This window comes from Ictidomys tridecemlineatus, chromosome 5 (genome assembly GCF_052094955.1).
Source record: "Ictidomys tridecemlineatus isolate mIctTri1 chromosome 5, mIctTri1.hap1, whole genome shotgun sequence".
NCBI classification, from domain to species: Eukaryota; Metazoa; Chordata; class Mammalia; order Rodentia; family Sciuridae; genus Ictidomys; species Ictidomys tridecemlineatus.
The window spans coordinates 111,731,001-111,752,997 of record NC_135481.1 but is presented as its reverse complement, the minus strand read 5'-3'; the positions used below and the strand labels follow the sequence as shown (position 1 = coordinate 111,752,997).

The 21,997-nt window shown below is 57.3% G+C and overlaps 1 protein-coding gene across 1 annotated transcript in view; it reads left to right on the top strand.

Annotated features, from left to right (window-relative positions):
- Positions 1-21,997, top strand: part of Ccdc88c (coiled-coil and HOOK domain protein 88C) — a 114,229-nt gene that overhangs the window by 46,906 nt on the left and 45,326 nt on the right. The window contains exons 4-10 of the mRNA XM_078050720.1: positions 286-355; positions 11,751-11,809; positions 12,612-12,695; positions 14,676-14,816; positions 15,250-15,434; positions 16,087-16,168; positions 16,327-16,485. Of these exons, the coding sequence (XP_077906846.1) occupies positions 286-355; positions 11,751-11,809; positions 12,612-12,695; positions 14,676-14,816; positions 15,250-15,434; positions 16,087-16,168; positions 16,327-16,485 (780 nt within the window). The remainder of the gene's footprint in view (positions 1-285; positions 356-11,750; positions 11,810-12,611; positions 12,696-14,675; positions 14,817-15,249; positions 15,435-16,086; positions 16,169-16,326; positions 16,486-21,997) is intronic.

The following is a 21,997-nucleotide window of genomic DNA, read 5'->3' as shown; positions in this document are numbered from 1 at the left end:
CTTTAAAAACAAGCCCAGCCCTAGCTGGTCTTCCCTCTTTCCCACAGTCTCTCTATATGCAGACGTCATTTTTTACTTGATAATGATCATAGCAGAAGTCCGATCACACTTTGATCTTTTTAGGTACGATTTTGTCTTAACTAGCCCTTCCTGCTGTGCGGTGTCTTCACAGTCACCCTTGGCGGCTGCGCACTCACCCGGTGACTCCATCAAATGAGATTTACGTGATCGCTCTTTATTTTTGCTTCTGTTCTTAACGGTGCCTTTCTCCCTTTGTCTCTGTAGGAAGTTCTCCAGCAGCTGATCGTCATGAATTTGCCCAATGTTTTGATGATTGGCAAAGACCCGCTGTCTGGTGAGTGAAAGTGCCCCTCACCCCCTGGAGTGCCCGGGCAGTGCCATTGGCTTTGGACAGCTGTTGGCCCCTGAGCCCTGGCTGCCGGCTTGGAGCCAGCACAGTGGAATCACATGACCGTTTTGGTGAGATTTTAAAGAGTGGGTTTACTGCCCCGAGGCCTGAAGCCAAGAGCGAATCCTTCCTGCAGAGTGAATCCTTCCTGGCTCCTTGGCTGTGCGTGCTGAGGCTCAGGAGGCCACTGCTGTGTGCCACCGGAGAGGATGGGTCTGGATCTTGGGGTCTGAGTCATGAGCAGGGTCCCGGGGTCTCTTGGCCTTGAGCAGAACCAGATTCCCTGTGCTGAGTGCAGGACATGGCCGATGGATAAGGATCAAGGACCCAGGTGTTACTCTGGACTGTGGCACCAGATCTGGGAGAGGTTGGGGTGCTGGGGGCAGCACCTTAGGCGAGCGTCTTTCTCAGTGTGGATGTCTGTCCTGTGCTGGGTCCTGTGAGGCTCTGCTCTTGCTGCTCCAAGGCAGCGCTCCCCAGGGCATGTGGTCATTCATCTGTGTCCCCATCTGGACTTGGAGCACCCAGTGGGCAAAGTTTCTAAGTCCTCCTGCCTCTGATGCTCGATGTCAGTTTGAAAGACCAGGTGAGCTGTCCTCCTGCCATCTTCCAGCATGTGAGAGCTTACTTCACACCTGTCAGGTAGCTCCTAGGTGACTTGAAGAGGTGACAGATCCCCTCCCTTCACATTGTCTGCTGTCCTCTGGCTCACAGGCCCCCGGGGTGCCTTACTCCTGGGTGGTTTCTAGTGGAGACCTTGTGGGTGTTTGGCACCCCAGCTGGGGCCTCCTGGGTGAGTGAGGTACAGGAAGGCAGGAAAGCCCCCACCTGTAGAATAGCAGGAGGCCAGGGATCCCAGACGCTAGAGGACAGAGCCCCCATTGCTGGTCTCTCCTTCCCCAGCCTCACTGGAGTCTGAGTGTCCTTTCTCCTGTCTGTGACAGAAATTAAGTTGCCTTGTACACCAAGTGCCCAGCCAAGACCATGAACCAGAGGTGCAGCTGTCCCTGGGAGCCACGTCCCTGAGGGTGCAGCCGCAGCCACCTCCTTGTGCATGGGGGTGGGGCACTCTCTGGGCCCCAGACAGCCATGTGTCACCTTTACTGTGTGAGCCAAAGGAAGAGGTGTCCTTAGCCTCCTGCTGGCCTCACATTGTCTATCACAGTGGCCCGGGAGTCTGCCCAGGCTACCTGGGGCTCCTGGCAGGGTGCACCCTCCCTTCCGTGAGTTACAACAGGGGGCTTCGGTTCTCCTCGCCCCTCCTTGGCCCTAGCTCTGCTTTCTGCCTTTATTTTTACCCCTCCTTATTCCCCAGGAAGACGTCAAATCAGCACCCCAGCCACATCCCAGGGCTCTAGGGACAGTGGGACCCTGGTGACTTCAGGGAAGGGGGGGTCTGCTTTGCCAGGAAGGCCTGCGCTGCCTACCGGGTTCACTGTGGGCTTGGCAGTGGTTGGAGCTCAGGTCTGCTCCGGAGGCCATGGAGGAGCAGTAGAGAAGGAGGCTGGCTTCTGAGCCAACGTGAGCTGCACGTGGGAACCTCATGTGTCACCTGGATGAGGCTGAGCCACCCGCTGATGGATGCGGGATTTATTTAGGGACAGAAGCTCTTAGGGCTTCTGACCCGACCTTGGTCACTGAGTCCATAGTAGAGAGCTCATGGGCAGCTGGTCCGGTGCCGGGAGCTGAGCTCCTCGATTGGCCTCACCCGTGGCCGTCTCAGTGTTGGCTGCTATGGGGCACGTGGCAACACGCACCTGTTAGACCTATAAAAATGCAGAGGTAGGTCGGGCTTGCAATTCCAGCAGCTCAGGAGGCTGAGGCAGGAGCATCGTGAGTTCAAAGCCACCCTCAGCAAGGGTGAAGCTAAGCAACTCACTGACTTGCATCCTCCTTGCCCCAGCTTGTCACTTGTGTAGCTTGCTGGTCTTCCTGCTGATCACCGCCCTCCCTATCCGGAGGCCCGCCCTCTCTCTTCCCGGCTCCACCAGGCACACCCCACACCAGAGGTGGAGAGACTGAGTGCAGGAGCTTGGGTCCCCGCCTCAGGAGTGGCCCTGAATGATATCTCCAGAAGAGTGGATGCTGATTTTTTTTTTTTATTTCACAGGTTTATTGAGATATAATTTGCTGACCATAAAATTCATTCATTTTAAATATGCAGTTTAGTGATATTGTTTGCTAAGAGTACAGAGTTGTGCAACCCTCAACCCAGGCGAGTTTTAGGACTTTACAAGAGAGCTGATTTTAACCAATGTCCGTGAGTCAAATGGCCCTGGGACCTAGCAGGGTGTATGATCAATTCACGTGGCTCTAAGAGGTTCGGCCCAGCTAGGAGGGAGGTGAGGCGAGGCGGGAGCCCTGGGAAATTAAGGAGCGAAGCAGCACCCCCGCCCCCACCCCAGCTCAGGCGTGGGCAGGACTGACAGGCAGACAGTGGCCCCAGCAGGCGGCCTTGGAGGGAAGAGGCATCCTCGCCCCGCACAGTGCATGCATGGGTGGGTTTGACAAGCATCCCAGTGGCTCTGAGAGCAGAGGAGGGTGGCAGGGACATCCACCAGCAGAAGATGCAAACAGATGCCAGAGGCAGAGGTCTATTTATAGAACAGTGTTTTCAGTTTTACATTTTAAAAATAGAGGTGTGAAGTATTTTGTGTTTCTTTGGTTTCTTTTCTTTCTTCTTTGTGTGGGTGCCTGGAGCGAGGGCACCTCCCTGGGGTGCTGCTCCTCCCCTGGGTCTCCGCCAGCCCTGGCTTGTGCCATGGGGAAGAGGCTGAGACTGCGCTACCCTGAGGCTGCACTGCTGGCCGGGCACTGTCTTCTGTTTGGGGAAAACGTATCACAATAGAATCAGGTCCCAGACTTCAGCAGAGGGTCTCATCACCCGACACCCCTCCACTGCAACTGACACCCCTCCCTCCACTGTGAGGCCAAGCACTTGTCCCTCTTCCTCTGACCTCAAACAGGAGGTGTCACAGCTCATGGGGGTTTTCTGTAACGCCGGCTTTGCTCCCACACCTGTCAGAGGGGAACCTCTTTCTCCACGACTCCACTGGGTGGAAACCGGGCAGCGTGGGCAACACGAGGACGTCACTGCAGGACCTCAGCTTGCTTTTGGATCCCTCAGCCTCTCCCTCCTCCGCAGTTTTCTGTGCCTGTCTCTGTCCTCTTGGATTGTGTTTGGTTTGCAGCTGTCTCCCCATGTGTCCTGGTCCCTGGGGATCCGCCTGTCAGGTGTCTTATGACTGTGGACCCTGCTTCTTGGAGCGTGGCCTGGAGTCTGGCAGAACCCTTTGGGGACCACCCTTAGCTTTGATATGATGACACTTTGCAGACAAGTCTTCTCTGGGGGCCGGGTGGTGTACCCGCTTCCCGGGACTCTCATTGGCCACATCTTCCAAGTCTCTTGTCCAGGGCCTTGCCTTCAGCCACATGCCTTGGCACTGCCCTTAGGACATGCCCGGAGGCTGGGCCCTGCCCCGCCCCGCCCCTCTGCTGCTCATCCTTCTGGCCACCACCCCCGCCACCCCTGGCTGCTCACCAGGGCAGCCTCTGCCGCACCTGTGCCTGTGGTCTGCTCTGGCATGGCCACCCAGCACCAGGGCCCTGCTCCTTCCATCTGCTACACTTGTCCTGAGGCGCCACAGGAGCAGCTCCGGAAGGCCCTCTGCCTCTGCCCAGCGCCCACACTGCCCCCCCCCACCCCGCTCACAGCCTGCCTCACCTGCCCACAGTGTCATGAGTGCCGTGTTGGGCATTGCCCCTGGGGGTGGGGCCTCTCCTGAGAGTCTCTGGGACTCTGGGCTTCGTGCTGCTCTTGCCAATGGGTCCCGAGTGCCTGGGCTGGGGAGAGAGTGCTCAGCCCCACCTGGTGTGGGGTCTGCAGCTCCCCGCCCGCTCCCCCGCAGGCTGGCGCCCCTGCAGCTCTTCACCACTCTCTCACGGAGAAAGTCCACGTGTCAGTGGTCAGAGGGAGACTCGGTGCCCGCCTAGCTGTGTGTCCCTCTAGGCCACAGCTGGCCCACGGAGGGCTGTCCTACCTCGCCAGCTGCACGTCCACTGAACGTGTTTCCGTGGCTCATGGTGAGCCTCATCTGTGCAGCAGGGCAGGGGTCGGAACCCCTCAGCTCCGCCTATCCACACCTTTCCCAGCAGCCAGGTCTGTCCCTGTGCCACACACGGAAAGGGCCTAGGCAAAGGAAGCCGGGTTTCAGCAGGTCAGTGACTGTGGTGGACCCAGAAGAGCCGTGCTGGAGGAGAGCATTGTCTTCCCTCCAAGGCCCGCGTCCAGCCGAGTGCAGAAGCGGTCCAGGTTCGTCAGCTGCTCCTCTCACCTCATGTCTGGAGCCGAAGGGAAAGAGAACCAGAAACCAGCCCAGAGAGGGGAGGAGCTTGTCCAGGACACGCAGCACAGAGGCCCTGTAGGTCAGCGCAAGCTTGTCACCATAAGTTGCAGAGATGGTCCTATTTGTGGACCATCAGCCAGTGATCCCAAGCAGGACTGGCCGCCGCCGTTGTTGTGCCCTGGCATTTCTTGTGTTCTAAATGCCGAGCAGGATTCCCAGGAGCCCTGGGAGGGGCTGTGACCCCACACACGCTCCCAGGCCTGCTGTGAATGCAGCTGGAGCCCTTGGGGACAGCAGTGGGGGCTTCATTCATTGCTTTCATTGTCTGGTACTTGGTCCTAAGTTTTCTTCCCAAGGTGGTACCAGAAGGGGCTTCCAGCAGCAGCGAAAGCACTTTGAGGGGTCGGAGTGTCCTGTGCACGCCCTTCCTGCTCAGTTGAGCGCCACATGTGCTGCTCTGGCTGAGGAAGCAGTTTCTGACTCTGGCCCACTGTCTGACCCTCCCAGAGAGAAGACCAAAGTCCCCTGCATCCTCCTGCATCTTGGCTGGCTGCCCGGGGCCAGAGGCTCACAGAACGAGCTCAGGCCAAGCCTGTCCCTCAGTGTTCCTTGCAGCCAGGGGCCTTGGAGAAACTTGGGAACCCTGCTTGGGGACCCCTGTCTGCGTTGGGGCAGGGAGCAGGGAGACATGGTCCATAATGGCCGCTGTTCTGGGGTGTGAGGTGGCATGGGTGAGTGCCTCAGGGAGTGGGAGGGGATACTTGAGTGCTGGGAAGGCTTCCTGGAGGAGGCAGTGCTTTGAGAAGGTGGGTGTGTCATTCAGCTGTCCATCACTGGGACAAATACCAGAGATAACCGACTTGTAAAGAGAAAGTTCACTCCAGATCACAGGGTTTGAGGGTCCAGTCCTGATCAGTCGCTCCTGAAGCTTTAGGCCTTGGAGTGCGTGGTGGAGCACAACTTCTCACCTGGGGTGGGAAAGGGACCCCGTCTCGCAGTCCCTTTGTGCCCTGCCCCAAGACCTCCACTAGGCCTCTCTCAACAGTACCCCTCTGGGGACTAAGCCTTGAACACGGGCTTTTGGGGACATGCGAGCAGTGAGGAAAGGTGGCAGGGAAGATGTGCCAGCATCTCGTGGGGACAGCAGGCCCAGGGTAGGGAGGAGGGCTGCCCAAGCGTGGGCTTCGAAGCCCGAGGGGAGCCGAGCTCCGAGGCCCCAGGAGTTTCCCACTTGGCCATGCCAGTCTGTACCCGCTCCCTGTCCCTGAAGTGCCTCCCGGATCCCATGGAAACGCCCCTCCCAGCTGCAGTGGAGGGTGCTGACGGCCGTGTGAGGGCCGCTGGCCTCCCGGGCAACCGAGGGCAGGGCTCAGGCTCTGGCCGCCCAGGGGACACCCTCTTGCTGCTCACATTGCCCTTTTGAAAACCAGAGGGTCTCCTGGATCCCCTGCCCCCTCCTGGGCATCGCCTCCCAGGGCCCAGGTCTGCCCGGGGGCTGGATGAGCAGTTCTCCTCTTCTCCAGGCCTCTACTCTCTCATCTTGCTTGTTTATTTTTCAGGTATTTTGTATTTCCTTTGAGGAGGGAAGAAATAAGGTTTTTTTTTTTGTTTTATCAAAAGTAATCTTGCAGGCATTTTGATCCTTCTAATATTTCCTGTTTGGTCCTTCCGAGAGCAGGTTCACAAAAGCCCCTGGACTCGACTTGGGACCGTCAGCTCCGGTCCTGTTCCTGGCTTCCATGCTTCGCCCGGGGTCAGGAGTGAGGTTCTGGGTCCACCTGCTGGGCCAGGGTGGCCGGGCCCTGGAGCCGGAGGCCAGCGCTGTGCTTCCATGGCGAGTGCGGGGCCGGCTCTCGTGAGCAGAGGCGAGCACACAGCACGCTGGAGTCCAGCCCTCTGACCAGCCCTGGCTCTGCCTGGTTACCAGACTTTGTTTAGTAAACTTCCCAGCCGTGGCCTGTGCCCAGAGGAGCTCTCCCTGGCTGCAGTGTCCGCGCCATGGCTTCCAGCAGGCCGGCCGTCTGCGGCCATGGCCGTTCGAGGAGGAGGAGGAGGGAAGAGACGGTGTTTGCCAAAGGTCTTTGTGTTCACCCCCAGGGTTTGGGCTTGGAGGTCTTTGCCAGGTGCTGGGAGGGACCCTTGCTCTGAGGTCTCCTGCCGCCCGACACCTCACCTCCACAGGGCGAACTCAGCCTCCCGCTTGGTCTGCAGCTGATGCTTCTGTTCCCTCCTCTTCAGTTCGGTGCCAGCAGACACATCTGCTCTCCACTCCTGCATCCCACAGGCTGGTGGAGTGCGGGGCCGGCTCTCGTGACTCAGGGGAGTCGGTTTCGTAGTGATGTAGCTTAGATTCTCTACCTAAGCCGGGGGCAGCTGTCCTCTGTCATGGTGGAGGTACTGGGGGAACTGTAGGGGTGGGACAGACTTGACATGGGTGACAGACACTGGGATGGGGTCACCGGTTAGGGTGGGGAGACCCCAGCACCGTGTCACACGGACCGGTGGCTCCACACCTGTAAAAGTCCACGGTAGATGCACGTTTGTTGAATGACTGAAGGGACAAGTGCGGGCGCCTGGTTACATTGCTGCCTGGCTAAAGCCACCTGCGCAACATTCTGGGCTGAGAACGATGGCTCAGGGTTTCTCAGGTTTCTCCTGCCCCCAGATGGGCACAGAGGATGGAGGGTCCCTGTGCCCCATGTGAGAAACTTTGTCCCTGGCAGTTGCTGCGGGAGGTGACCCTGTTGAGATGGTAAACCGCCCTGTGGGGTTGTGCCCAGGAGGACCTGCAGAGCTGCACCTGGGTGAGTCCCGGCCACGCTGCACTCTGGGAGGAAACGGAGTCATATTCAGATGGCTTCTCTCAAATCACCGGGACAGCCCCAGCGCCGTGCTGAGGAAATGACTGGTTTTTAAATAGAAAACCAGGGGAACCGGAGTTGGGGTCCACCTGAGGGTGCAGTCTGGGGAGAGCGGGCTGCACGATTATAAGAAGCATGTCTGCATCCGAATCTGCCTCCCAGCGAGAGGAGACCGAGCCTCCTCTTTTTTGACCTCCCAGGTGCTCGAGGTCAGGCGGCAGATGTTGGTGAAATAACCTGCACATTTTGGGTGGGGGGATGGCAGGGAAGTGGGGTTGGTGGCAGAGCTAAGTCTCAGTTCTGTGCTCAGTCTTGGAGTCTGACTCTTCTTGTGCGTGAGATGGAGATGATAACGCTCTCCTTTCGGGGCGGCTCTGGGAACAACATCTGCAGGAGCAGGGTCCACAGGAGGGCAGCTTGCCTTGGCGGGGCCGAGGCGCTGTGGTTGTGGAGGGCCGTGTTAGCAATCTCGGACGCCACTTCACGGCAGTTCTCTGACCCCTCAGCCAGGCAGAGCTTGCCTGCCTTCACCTAAGTCCCTGGCTTCATCCCTCAGTCATCATTTATAGATGACAGGATTTATTTTCTGTTTCCAGAAACCAGGAAGTGTGTCCCCGACATTTAAATGGCTCCGTCTAGGAGAACCAAAGAGCAGAGCCAGAAGGGACCCTAGAGACCGTACACCTGTCACGGAGGGAAGGTTTTGTGCCGTGTGCTGATGTCTGCTGCTTGGCAGCGGAGGCGAGTTCCGTGCTGAGTGGTGGGCTGACCACCCACGGCTGCCGCGGCCCAGCATCAGGAGGTCCAGCGGCTCAGTTCCTCCCTGATGGAATCCAGGCTCCCATTTCAGAGGACAGTGGACGACATTTCTGTCCCCACGTCCACCATACTCTGTGTGTGGTGTCTCCCTTCTGGTGGCTTTGCACACGGCTTAGGTCAGCTTTTCTGGGTTCTGAGCCTGGAGAAGGGCTGGGCTTCATTTCTCTGTCTGGCTCCCAGGGGCAGGTAGTAGGTAAGTAAGGTGTTTCTTAGACTCAGCCATTGACTCAGGCTGTCTGGGATCCCCCTGGGGTTCCCCCACACTCAACAGAGTGTATTCCTGGGCTGACGGGGGTGTCTGATGTTTCTGGGTGCCCTCCTGCCCGCAGGGGTTGCTTGTCACTCACCAGCACGGAAATCCATGGAGCTTCAAGCCCGCCCCCTTCTCGCCCTGAAAACCTCTCCAGCAAGCCGCCCCCAAGGCGTGATCACCCTTTGCCCAGCCCTTCCCTGTGCCTCGCCTCTCCTCCACGTCCATCTGTCCTCCTCCTCCTGGGGCCCGGCTTAGTTGTTTCCTCCAGGAAGCCTTGTCTGACCCCACCACACGCTGGAAGCCCTTCTCCAGGGCTCTGTGACATCCCTCAGTGTTTTGAAGCTGCTGATTTGCTCGCTGTCCCCACATCTGACTGTGCTGGGGACTGTTGATGGCTGAGTGGTCAGAGCCAGTCCTTAGCAGGTGCTTGGCAGGGAGCTGTTGGTTCTTGGTCTGCTCCACCGGGACCCGGGAGAGTCTTCTGGTGTGTTTTGAAAGTATTCAGAACCCACAGTTGGGTTGATTTTTGAAGCAGCCCGTCTGACTCCTGGAACCCTGAGAGCACTCGGTAGGAGCTGCGCATGAGCAAGGAGGGGACGTCCAGTCCCCTTCCCCACTCTTCCCTCGAGGGCTGTTCTTGCTCAGCCTGGAGGGAGTCAGGGAGGCCCTGCCTCACCCAGCGAGGCCAGGTGGATATCTTGGTGCCCGTTTATTACCAACAGGTCAAATTTTTTCTGCATGAAGATTTCTTCTAAACTTGGTTCTCTGCCTTTGAAACCTTTCCTCCCCTGTTTGAAAACTTAGCAGACAGGAATCTGTACTTTGTGGCTAGTGCTCTGGGTCAGATTTCCTTTTCTTGAGGCTTGGTGGCTGGATGAAGGGTGGCTTAGGGCGTGGCTGCAGCTCCTCTCCGAGCAGCCTCAGTGTAGTTAGTCTCCAGGCTCCCCTGGTGTGGGGCGGGTTCTGGCCTTCCCCTGCTGTCTTTCATCCGTTCATTTCTAATGGCCAGAGGGCAGCGGCAGTCTGTGGGGTGCAGGCTACATGTTGGTGGTTCCTCCACTGAGTGTCAGTCTCCTCTGGGGCTTAGGTACCGCCACCTGCCACCCTTACTGTTTCTCTGTGATAAGAACATGGGGAAATGGAGAACCCTCTCCTGGAGCCCTTCTGAGTGTGTGACATGCTGCTGTCCCTGCAGCTCCCCGTGTGAGCGGATGCCAGCACACACCCCTCCTCTGGCCTCCCACCTGCTGACCAGGTCCCCTTGCCTCCGTTTGCTGTTCACCCGCTTTGGCCCTGGGTGGGGATCTCTGGAGCTGACTTATTCTGAGGGTGGCACCTTAGGGTCCTTGGGGCTTTTGCTGTGAATAGAGAAGGTAGATTTCTGCACCAACTCTGACTTGTGCCTGGGCAGCTCCGCAGCCTGATGGTGCTTTCCCCTGCGCTCCACACTTTGGTCATGGCCCAGGAGCGGCCTGCAGGAGGCTGAGCCATGAGGTCTGCGAAGGATCTGTGCTTTGTCCACCCAGGGCGCTGGGGTGGGGGGGACACCTGCCAGTGACCTGTGGCCCGATGGGCAGCCTGAGTTGTGCCAAACCCTGGGTGGGCGAGGCCCCTTTTTTGTTACCAAAGCTGAGAGGAAGCAGCCAGCTGGTCCCCGGTGTTGACCAAGAAGGGAACCACTGTGACGAACGTGGTCTGTGGAGCAGAGCCTCTTGGGCCAAGTAGAACACTGCATGGAGAGAGACAGACAGATAGACAGACACACCCTGCGGCCCTGGGTGGCTGTGAACTCCCGGCTCCCAGTTCTGAGATGAGCCGGACACCAGTGTTGGAGGAGAAGCCGTTTATAGCTGGGTCTCCGTGGAGGGGGTCTAGGCGGAGGTCGAAGGAGACTCCACTCCTTGGAGCCACCGGGAGAGAACCCATAGCATTAGCCCCGGGGACAGGGCCTTGGCTTCCTCCCCAGCAGTCTCTGGTTGGTGCTGTGGGCCATCCTGGCACAGTGCGAGTGGGTGTCGTGGGTCTTTGAGAGAACGCTATTTTTGGCAGGTCCCTCTTACCCACATGCAACAGGATATGATGAAAGACAGAAGATCCCCAGTTTGATTTTTTTTTAACCTGAAAGGGAACCCTGCTCGTCACCAGGCCAGCTGCCTCCTTGATAGAGATGTGGCAGCAGAGGCTCAGAGTCAGGACGCAGACTGTCCAGGTCACAGCACTCCTGAGGGACCGAGGTGTCGTAGAGCCAGGTGTTCCCACTGCTTGGGGATGGAGCAGACGAGGACCCAGTTGGCTTCTGAGCACAAAGTGACACAGTTTGAAATAGTGACGAACTTGTGGCTGTGGACTGGAAAGTCGAGGCAGAGTGTTAAGCGTTGGTCAAGGCTAGGAAAGTGGGAGGCCACTCGGACGTTCTTGGTAGTGTCAAGGAACGGGACCCCTGGAAGGAGCTGGCTGGGACGTCTGTGGCCTTTGTGCGGTCGGCAGCCTCCTGTTAACAAGGGCATGTGCTGTCGGGTGTGCTTTAGCCCACTCCACCAGACGGTGGCACTCGGAAGAGGGCGGGGGACCGAGGTGGGGTTAGGTGTGGATCATGGGGACAGCACACCCAGGCTCAGCTGTCCTCCCTGCCTGTTAACGAAGGGTGGGCTGTGCACCCTGGCCTCCTTCCCATGGGAACTGTCCTCTCCTGCCGTGCCTTGTCAGCTCACACACTGCAAGTTGATGCCGATGCTGACGTTCAGTAGTTACCGCGCGGAGAGGTCCTTGGTGTGTGAGTGGGAAGGGGCCTACAAGTATCACACACAGAATTCTCACCTGGTAAAGTCTAAATTCATCTGTAGAAAAGAGGTGGAGCTCGGGGAGTGCTGGGGTCAGTGGCCGAGCACTCGCCTGGCATGTGTGAGGCACCGGGTTCGATGCTCAGCACCACAGATAAATAAGTGAATAAAATCAAGATCTATGAATTTCTAAAAAAGAGAGAGACGGAGAGTGCGGCAGTCCCTGGGTCCCACTGGGAGGTTTGTGGGGCTGATCTGATTGACTCTCCTTCTTCTGTGCAGGGAAGAGCATGGAGGAGATGAAGAAGGCGCTGCTGCTGCTGCTGGGCTGTGCCGTCCAGGTAGGGCGTGGCCGGCACGGGCAGGGGCCTCAGCCATGGGGTTTGGATTTGTGGGGACAAGGTGCGCCCTTCGGTCAGGTGGGGTGACACCGCCTTCAGTCCAGTGTGACAGAGGCCTCCGGGTTCCCTGGAGAGAATGGCCACGTCTTAGGTGGCAGCTGTTTCTAGTACCAGGTACCTTGTGGAGGAGGCCTGGTGAGGACCCCTGCAGCCAAGGTGCCACTAGAAACTTGTCCCCAGTAAAGGAACATCTGGAGCAGGGAGCTGTGAACTGCCCAGCTCTGGTCCAGATTGGACCTACTGCCTGTTTTCGTAAAAAGTTTATTGGAACACAGCCGTGGCCGGTCCGGCCGTGGCCTGTCCAGGGCTGTTACCTCTGGCTGCCTTTGTACAGCAGTGGCCCAGCTCAGCAGCCATGGTGCAGACCCAGTGTCAAGTCTAAAACTCTGACTGTGCGGGCTCTTCACAGAGAGGGTGTGCCTCTGGCCCCGAGCCTGCTGTTCCCGTCCTCCTGAAGAATCTCTAGGTGTCGAGGTCTTGTTTGAAGCATGGATTTCTGAGTCCCACCCAGTGTTTTCCATCAGGGAGGGGCTTTTGGGGATGGGCTTTTGAAAACAAGCTCTTGAGCCATTTTCGGAGAAACCTCAAGCCCAGGGTGGGCAAGAGGACAAGGTGGCCTTCTGTAGGAGACAGCCAGGCTGGGGTGGGCGGGTCACTTGAAACTGACTGTGGCTGTAGATGCGGCCCTGGGTGTGCCCTCGCTCAAGAACACGCTTCTGTTAATGTCCACCACCCTTCACAGTGTGAGAGGAAGGAGGAGTTCATTGAGAGAATCAAGCAGCTGGACATCGAGACCCAGGCGGGCATTGTGGCCCACATCCAGGAGGTAGGCGGCCACTCCCCGGGCAGCGTCACTTCTCTGCATGGTGGCAATGTTTAAAGGCTACCTCACCCATGGATGTTTTCTGCTAATTTTAGGTTTCAGGCGCCGTAGTCAAATTGATTCTATTTGGAAAGGTAGCCATCAGCAAGCCCAAATAAAATGGGAGTAAAAATAAAAATTAAAAAAAAAGCCACCTCCATCAAGTCTTTCTGCCTTCTTCTTGCCTTATATGGACTCAGACTATTTTTAAAAGCTGTCAAGTGGTTTAGGCTCCGAATTTGATTTACAGGCCCTGAAAATGTATTCTGGCAAATGTCACCCTGCTCTGAACGGTTGATCTTTATAGAGATTCTCCGCTGCCGTCAATGACACGCAGAGAAATAGACGGCTGCCACGCGGTGGTGGGGTTGGGGTCGGGGTCCCCCCCAGCACCGTGGGTTACAGCCCCTCACCCCCTGCCCTCCTGTCAGGGTCTTCTTGGTGAGGCAGGTGCCCACACTTAGGGTCAGGTGTCTCGATGGGGCTTAGCACTCAGGCTCCAGGGACAGTGGAGACGCGGGAGCTGGGGTGAGATGGCAGAGGCGGCTGAGCCACAGCTCCCGGGGTGGACAGAGGCAGTGGGGCCAGGGTGTTGCTGGGTAGTGGGTTCTGAATCAGGGTTTGAAGCAGGAGTCAGATGTGGCACATGGTGGACCGGCGTCCAGCGCCACCAGAGGAAAGTCAGTACTTCAGTGAACACTGGCGGCCCTCGCTGGCCACCTGTCAGCCTGTGGACTGTTCCCCTCTCCTTCCCCTCGTGTGCTTTGAAACTGTACCTGCCCAGGAACGAGCTCCCTGAGGCTCGTCAGTCTTTACCACTCGATGCCTTCTGTGCCTGGACCATAGGACACGAACGCACACATCCAGGAGAGGCTGTGTGATGACCAGTTAATGGCTGGCCCTGGCCACTGGCTTCAGAATTTATTGGTACTTAAAAAAAAATTCAGGTGCCCAGGACCCATGAGGGATCTGCTTGTTGAAATTGGGAGAGATGAGCCTTTAATGGAAAGCTCTGCTGGAGCCCGAGGGTTTTCCCAGCCCTGGGAATGGAGCAGCTCAGCACCTGGCCTCTGAATCCCAGCCCCCGTCCGTGTGATGGGGCGAGATTTCTAATTCAGAGATCAGCTCTGTCCAGGCTTGTCCTTCATGAGCTGGGGAGAGAGGAAAGCTGGTGTTGTCCTTTGAGGAACTGAAGGGCCCTAGACAGGGCCTTGTTTTTGCTGTGTGTGTGTGTGTGTGTGTGTGTGTTTAAAGCTGTTCTCTGGCATTTTTACTGTTCTGAATAACTTCAGAACCTTCCTGGAGCAATTCACTGAGAGGATGCCCTTTTGTTTCCCTTTTCTGAGGTCTGAGAACTGTAATGATGTTCTTCCAAAAACGAGAGGATGGGTCCAACCAGATCCCGCTCTCTGCTGATGGAGAGGCGTGGAGCCCGCTGGCCTTCTGTGGCTGTGGGCTGAGATACAGCCCTCCTCAGAATCGCTTTAGATTTTGAATAGAGTAACCCACGGTGGCCTGGGCTCCCCATGCTGGCAGGGGAAACTTGACATTGGCCCGGTTTGCACTAGACTTTTCTTTGGGAAAGAACTAAAGTCCCCTTCCTCATCCTTCCCCCCGGAGGCCTGCCTGCATTGTACCTAGATATTCGCCTCAGTGCAAGCATCCTGTTATCCCAGGACCTTCTGGGGGGACAGTTGTAAGGGGTTCTTTCTGGTATTTGAAAAGGCTGAAAGCAGAGTGGTGTGCATGGCGGGCTCCTCTGATGACTTGGCCCAGCCTTGCTGAAGGGGCCCTGCTCTCCACGCCGCAGGGACTGATAACGCGGGAGTGAAGCAGCCTCCTGTCTCCTGTGCCGTCCACTGTGTGGCCGTGGGCAGGCAGGAGCTCAGGAACCCCAGGGCTACCTGAGCTGGCCTCTGCAGTGCTGGACATGTGTGCCCGCAGGTGACCCACAACCAGGAGAACGTGTTCGACCTGCAGTGGCTGGAGCTGCCCGATGTGGCCCCTGAGGAGCTGGAGGCGCTGTCCAGGAGCATGGTGTTCCACCTGCGCAGGCTCATCGACGAGCGCGACGAGAGCACCGAGGTGCGTCCGCCTGTCGGGACAGCTCGGCCGGCGATGGGCTCGGGCTGGCCTTCCTCCTCCATCTAGGGCTGGACACCTCCCTGTCCTGCTCGTGGATCTGCTGGGGGTGGGACACGGGTGATGCCCACTTTTTCCTGGTGATGCCCCTGCAGTGAATGATGAAAGGGACAGAGTGGGCAGAAGCTGACCAGGAGGCCCAGCTTGAGGTCCCTGCTCCACTCAGACCCTCCTTCCCTCCTCTCTGTCCCACTAAATACTTAAGCTCTGTTTGAAGACTTGCACTGTCCTCTCAGTGTCCGCCTCTTGGTTTTGCAGTCTCAGCTGAAGGCTTCTCTTCTGAGGGTGGTTTTTCAACCCACTCTGAGCCTGGGCATTGTGCTGGGCCCCGGCTGCGCTGCCACTCGTCCCTTCCGTCTGTCCTCTCCCCTTGCAGCTGATCGTGGACCTGACGCAGGAGCGGGACTACCTCCAGGCGCAGCACCCGCCCAGCCCCGCCAAGTCCTCCAGCGCCGACTCCACGCCCAGCCCCACCAGCAGCCTCTCCAGTGAGGACAAACAGCACCTGGCTGTGGAGCTGGCCGACACCAAGGCCCGACTGCGTCGTGTCAGGCAGGAGCTGTGAGTCGGAGAGCTCTGTGTGACCCTGGGGCTGGTGGGGGCCACTCTGGTTTGCTCTCTGACTCTGGGACCCAGCATCTGCCCTCTGTGAGCCCCATATGGAGGGGGACTTCTTCCTGGTCTGGTGGCTCCTGTCCACCCAAGGGTTGCTGATTGTCAGAAGTAGACTGCTGTCCCCAGGCCTAGTTGGGATCAGGATGATCATGTAGGTGTGTTTCCTTGGAGGGAGTGACAATGGGGAGCCTCGCATGGTGGCCCCAACTGCATCTGGAAAGCCTGTTCTCCCCGTTTCCTGCACCTGATGAGTGTCATTTACCCGTCGTCTAGGGAGCTACCTTCCCATCCTGTCCCCACACAGCCCACTCGTGGACTCCTACAGCTGTGGCTGGGGTCTCCTTTCCTGTCCTGCATGCTCACAGGGAATCCTGTGGGATGGATATAATTTGAGGGCAAGCTTTACAAACTTTGGAAGAGAAGATCCGTTTTACCCAGGGACGTTTTTGCAGACCCCATAGGCAGATGGATCCCCTTCCCACACCCAGAAGTCCGGGTCACCTCGTTTTCTTGCCGTGGTCTTGGGAAGTGGTAGCCTGTTCCCAGGGCCTGCCATGGAAGACCCTTCCCCACACTCCTCCCTCTCCTGCCCCTTCAGTGAGGAGAAGACAGAGCAGCTTGTGGACACCAGGCATGAGGTGGATCAGCTGGTGCTGGAGCTGCAGAAGGTCAAGCAGGAGGTGAGCGGAAGGCCTGGGCCGTGTGTCCTGGGTGGACGGGGGTGGGGTACCCTGCCATGGGACCTGGAGGGTTCTGGACATGCCACGTTTTAGGGACTTGGCCCTTCCCTGTCCGGGGGTGACCCTGAGCTGGCTCCCTGCCCTTGTGCTCCTTGCAGAATGTCCAGCTGGCGGCTGATGCGCGGTCTGCCCGTGCTTACCGGGACGAGCTGGACTCGCTGAGGGAGAAGGCAAACCGCGTGGAGAGGCTGGAGATGGAGCTGGTCCGCTGCAAGGAGAAGCTGCATGACGTGGACTTCTACAAGGCTCGCATGGAGGTGGGTGCTGCCCCTGGACAGGCCTGCGGAAGCACCTTCAGACTGGCTGTCCTGGGAGGACTGGGGGGTGGGAGCCAGAGACTGCCATGGTGGACGCTGCCCTGCACCTCAGCCTGTCCTCCTAAGGGCCTCCTTGTGCCTTTCCTGACTGTCAAGGGTGTAGGAAGGGACATAGTTGACAAGGACGCTGGTCCCTTTAGGGGTTTCCCTTCTCCCATTTCAGGCCACAACAATGACCTTCTGTTTGTGTGTTCCCCACTGCCGAGACTTGGCTGTCTCTGGGTGACTTTCTGAGACTTGGTTTCCTCACCTATGAACAGGAGTAGTGGTGCCACTGAGGTCAAGGAAGTGGGGGGTCCCTGAGCCCTAACTCATGGTGCACCCTCAGTGCGGCAGCTGTGCCAGGGCTTCTTATCCTGACTTGATGTGAGTTTACGTTTTTGATTTTGTCTGTGGTATTGGCAGGCTAGCCGGGACTGCTGGGCCAGAGGTCCTCCCCTCTCAGCCTCCCAAGTTCTGGAGCTATAGGTGTTTGCCATGTGCCTGGCTCAAGGTCTTGTTTTAAATCCCGTTGAGGTTGTGGGTAGAGACAGGTGAAGAGGTTAAGGCTGAACTGGGACCCAGACCCAGGAGGGTCCCTGATGCTTCGACCTCTCACCCTGAGGCCCCATGTTGGCAGTGGCTTCGGGGACCTTTTCTGAGACACGGGAGTTTTGTCTTCCGCTCGTCCCAGGGCCTCAAAGGTGGTGCTGGTTACCTGCGTGAGCTTGTGCCACTGAGGAGAGATGAGCCAGGAGAGGCCAGGGTGTGGGCACATTGTTGGCCGGGGCTTTCTGCGGTGGCTGGGCACAGGCCTGGGAGCGTCCCTCCCCTGCTGTGGGACTCCCGCTGTGCTGAAGGCTTGGTTGGTGCTGCAGCTGACCCTGGGCCCTGGGCTGATGGAGGTGGACTGGAGAAGGCTGAGTGTAGTTTGTTCCTCAGTGTGTCCCCTGGGGAATGAGGGTGACAGGGTGACTCTCAGTGGCCCTGCTGACAGGTCCTCCTGGATGCTGTATAAGGCAAACTAGGCCTGAGCAAGGGGTGAAGGACAGGCCACGGCCTGGCTTTGTCTGGAAACACTGGCTCTGCTGATTCTGAGGCATGAATCCTGGCACAGACGGTCCTAGGGCCTAGGCATGTGCCTGGGGGGGTCGGCAGCGTCATGCCCCGGCTTCCAAACCCTGCCTCGGCAGCTCCTGTGTGTCAGGGACTGTGTGCAGCCCCCAGACAGGGTCATGACCATATTCTGTCCCTTGGATGTGGTGGGTCCTAGGGGCCGGTCTCCACATTCATTCCTGGCTTGGCCAAGCCTCCTTGCTCCCCTCAGCCTGCCCTGCCTGTCCTGGGCACAGAGCGTCTGGAGGTGAGCTGTGCCCCTTCAGCTGGAGCCTCTAGGCTTCTGGGGGCATTTACGTAGGGACCCTTTTTTCCATTTTCTCAAATTTCCTGCTTCGGTGTAGTAATAGTAGTTTTTTCATATTGATTAGTAATTCTCATGATGAAAATTTCCTGTGAGTTCAGCAGTGCTTTTAAGTTTTATATCCGTTTTATCACTCACCAGAGAAGATAGTGTCCATGAGATCTTTGCTCCCAGGGAGGGGGCGACATGCGTGGGTTTACGGACACCCAGACATTCCCAGCTGACGGAGTCCAGGGCCCTGGAGAGAGTCCTCTTCTCGGGTGCCTATGGCCTCCTGACTTCGGTGGCAGTGAGGACAGACAGCAGCACTGGTGGCTCCTCCTTGAGCACTTTAGGCAGATTTGCAGACTGTCTTCAGCCTCTGCTCAGACAGCTTAGAACACACACTCCGTGGTCCCTCCCAGGCTTGAATCCTCCCTATTGGGGGGACTTGGCCTCCTCCCTACAGGGACGTTGACCGGGTAGACTGGAGACAGTTCTGGAGAAGACGGGCTTCCTGCCTCCGCGAGGAAGCCTGCAGCTAGGACGGTGTCAGTGCCAGGCAGAGGAGGCCACCTCCCGCCCCTGGGGGCTCCGAAGGCTTTCCTGGGGAGGCGATGGCGGAAGTGGTCCTGAACTGGGGCAATCAACTGGGGACAGCCATGAGGGAGAAACGGAGCACTGTGCAGGAAGAAGGCAGCCGTGAGGTCAGTCACCCAGTCCTGGGGTGCTGGGGTGCTGGGAACGTGCTGGGAGACGAGGCTGGAGCGGGTTGTAGCTACGCAGATTATGTGGTGTGCCATCCTTACCAAGCGTCTTGGCACGAGGCCAGGGAGCACGGGAGCTGCCTCAGGAGCTGCCTCAGACCATGTGTACCCACGGCCATGCTTGTGGAAGGGTTCCATTGGGCTTCACTTTGCAGAGCTGGTGGCTGCTGTCCTGCTGTGGAGCCCTGGCTTCTCAGACACCTGCAGAGGCCTAGCACAGGAGCACAGGCTCCCTGGAGCCCTGAGCGCTCAGGTGTGTGCTGGACTGGAACTCAGAGACCCCGAGACAAGTTGCTTTGCCACGAGATCTAGGTGCTGTCTGGGCCCATGGAGATGGAGAGGACTGTCTCTGCCCAGCAGCAATGGCCTGGGCCAGCCCGTCCCTCTAGAGCTCAGAAGGCTGTGAGTCAAGGGGCCAGCGCTGTGTACATGCACAGTGACTCTAATGGGTCTGTTTGTGTTTCAAATGTATCCAACTTAATTTAAAAATCCAGATCTTCTTCAGAGTACAATGGTGCACATTCTAATTCACCCTGAGACTCCTTAAGAATAATGTCTCAGTGAGTAGAACAGCACTGTGTAGAAATGTGTCTGAACTGCGGCTGACCTGCAGGTGTTATAACTGTAGATTAGAGGCCCAGGTACAAGGTGTGCTCACCCAGAAAATAAGAGAAAGTGGGTGGAGCCAGGGACGGAGGACGAGACCAAGCAGGCTAGTTGTAGAGTCTAGGTGGTGTGTGTAGAGGTGTGCATGATACAGTTATTTAGACCCTTTAGTAGATTTTATGTTTTTTATGATAAAACATTGGTGGTTGGGGTATGATCCAAGTTAAAAGGGCAGAAAGGACATTTATCTATTTTTTTAAAATATTTTTTTAGTTGTCAAGAGACTTTTTATTTTATTTATTTATATGTGGTGCTGAGGATTGAGCCCAGTGCCTCACACATGCTAGGCAAGCGCGCTACCACTGAGCCACCACCCCAGCCCCCCTTTTTTCTTTTATATTCTTTTAGTTATCAGTGGACATCTACCATTTTGAATAAGCTATTAACTTACCTCAGTTTAAATGGAAAAGTTAAAAACATCCATCAGTTTAAACCTTCTCTAAGATTTGGCTCTAGATTTCTAAAGATGTGTGTAAAGATCAGCCTTTTCAAAATGCATGCCTAGCAAGACTGTTTCAGAATAAAAAAAGGACTGGGGTTATGGCTCAGTAGTAGACTGGTTGCCTAGCATGCATGAGGTCCTGGGTTCAATCTCCAGTAGTGTGTGTGCGCGCACGTGCACACACATACACACATACTCACAGAGTTTTTCAGTCTGGGGAGAAGCGAGAGGTCTTGTCTCCTTGAGAGTAGGGCCCGGCCAGGCCCAGGAGCCTGATCGTGTGTCTCGTGTGGCTTTCCACATGTGTGACATTTCTGGGTTCATTGGGGTGACAGGTGGCCCATATGTATCCTGACCCTGAGAAACTCAGCACTGTAGATCCCCAAAGGGAGAACACATTTGTGCTGCAGGGAGGGGACACAGGTCTCAGCTCTGGGCAGGGTTGATTTTGGTTAGAGCAACGTGGAACACAGAGCTGCATGGCTTGTTTTTAGATCCTGGCAGCTTTCTTGTGGGTGCAGGTGTAGTTTACATAAGGGTTGAAACTGCGACACAGAGGAGCAGCGGAGGGCTCCCTGCAGACGGAGGAAGTGTGGGACGTGTACTGGGGGGCCCTCGGCCTCCCTTTTAAACGGTAATCTGCTCAGGGCCTCTGGCAGGGGGTCGCCTCATAGGGCCATATGGGAAGAGGGCAGAGGAGAGAGACTTTGCCTGGAAAGTTCTCTTTCCCGTATTTTGTGATTGGCTGAAAATTTCCACTGAAAGCCATGGACAGGCTGAGGTGCTGCAGTGTGTCCAGGCAGTGTGGACGTGGTCGTGCCCAGCTCCTGTGTGGATGGACAGCTTTCCAGGAAGTCCTCATTTCAAAATAAACAGCCTAAGAGGCAGGGACCCACACCTGGGCACAGTCCTGGCTGCAAACAGCCACTTGCTGGGTGCCGGGCAGGTCTTGCCCTATCCATAAAAGGAGCGAGTGTGGTCTGGGCCAGTGGGGCGCTCCTGCCCGGGCATCCGGGCATAGGGGCAGGTTGGCTTTTCCCAGCCCACCCTCTCTTCAGGGAGCCTCCAAGAGAAGGTAAGGCCCCTGGATAGGTGCTGGCAGTGAGGAGGCAGCTGGAGGAGTGGGCGGTCATTGACAAGGCCCAGCAGGCAGGAGCTGGGTTTGTGATCCCCCAGCCAAAGCCACACCCCTAAGGCATCAGTGGCCCTGCTTAGGATGGGGATGGGCTGGCAAGATCTGCTGTGGGTGTGGTCCGCCCTGCCCATCTGGGCCTGGGAGATGGGGCCAGCCCTGCCCACTTCCTCCGGGCCTGCCCTGTTGCAGGCAACCGGCCCACCCTCACCATGAGGTTCCCACAGCCCTCATGGACGTCTCTGTCCCCTTCAGAGGGAGAAATTGCCTAGGAAATCTTGGCTGATTTGAGTCCCCTGCCTCCAGTCTGTAGGCTGCCCCCCTCCCCCCTGGACTCCAGGACCCACGGCATGCCCGGTTCCTACCTTTAGCTGCCACCCTCCCATCTTCTGTCTGGCACGCAGCTACTGTCCAGAATGGTTGCAGCTCCCTTGTTGCCCCTTCCCACCCAGGCCCTGGCATTCCCCATCCTCTGAGCCCATGTTCCCACCTCCCAGCAAATCCAGAATGGCCAGCTACATCCCTCAGTCCTGCTGCCAGAGTGGCTTAACAGCGGCTCATCAGGCGACTCTTAGGGAAGAGGCAGCCTGAGACCGTCCACACGCCCCTCACCCAGCACTCGCCTGCAGCTCTGGCCAGACGGGCCCTGCGGGAGCGGGGGCTTTGCACAGAGCCTCCTAGGCCTGCCCACCCTCTCTGCTCACTCATCCAGCCCCATAGGGCTTGGGAGTCATAGAGGGGGCTGATCAGGTGGGCGAGCTCTGCAGGCCGTGACCCACCACCTCTTCACTTTTCCTTGGGAGAGCCCCTTCTTAGCCTGGGTGGTGCTTGTCACTTGGTGTTGTCCTGATATATTTTCTTGTCTGACTCCCAGCCAGACTGTGAACTCAGAGAAGATGGGGTCTGTGCCTTACTGACAGTGATTCCTCTGGGCCCAGCATGTTGTCTATTCAGGGGTCACTAAACTACAGTCCATAGGACAAGTCCATTCTACCATCTGATTTTACAAATATTTTTTTTTTCTTTGTACCAGGGATTGAACTCAGGGGCACTTGACCACTGAGCCA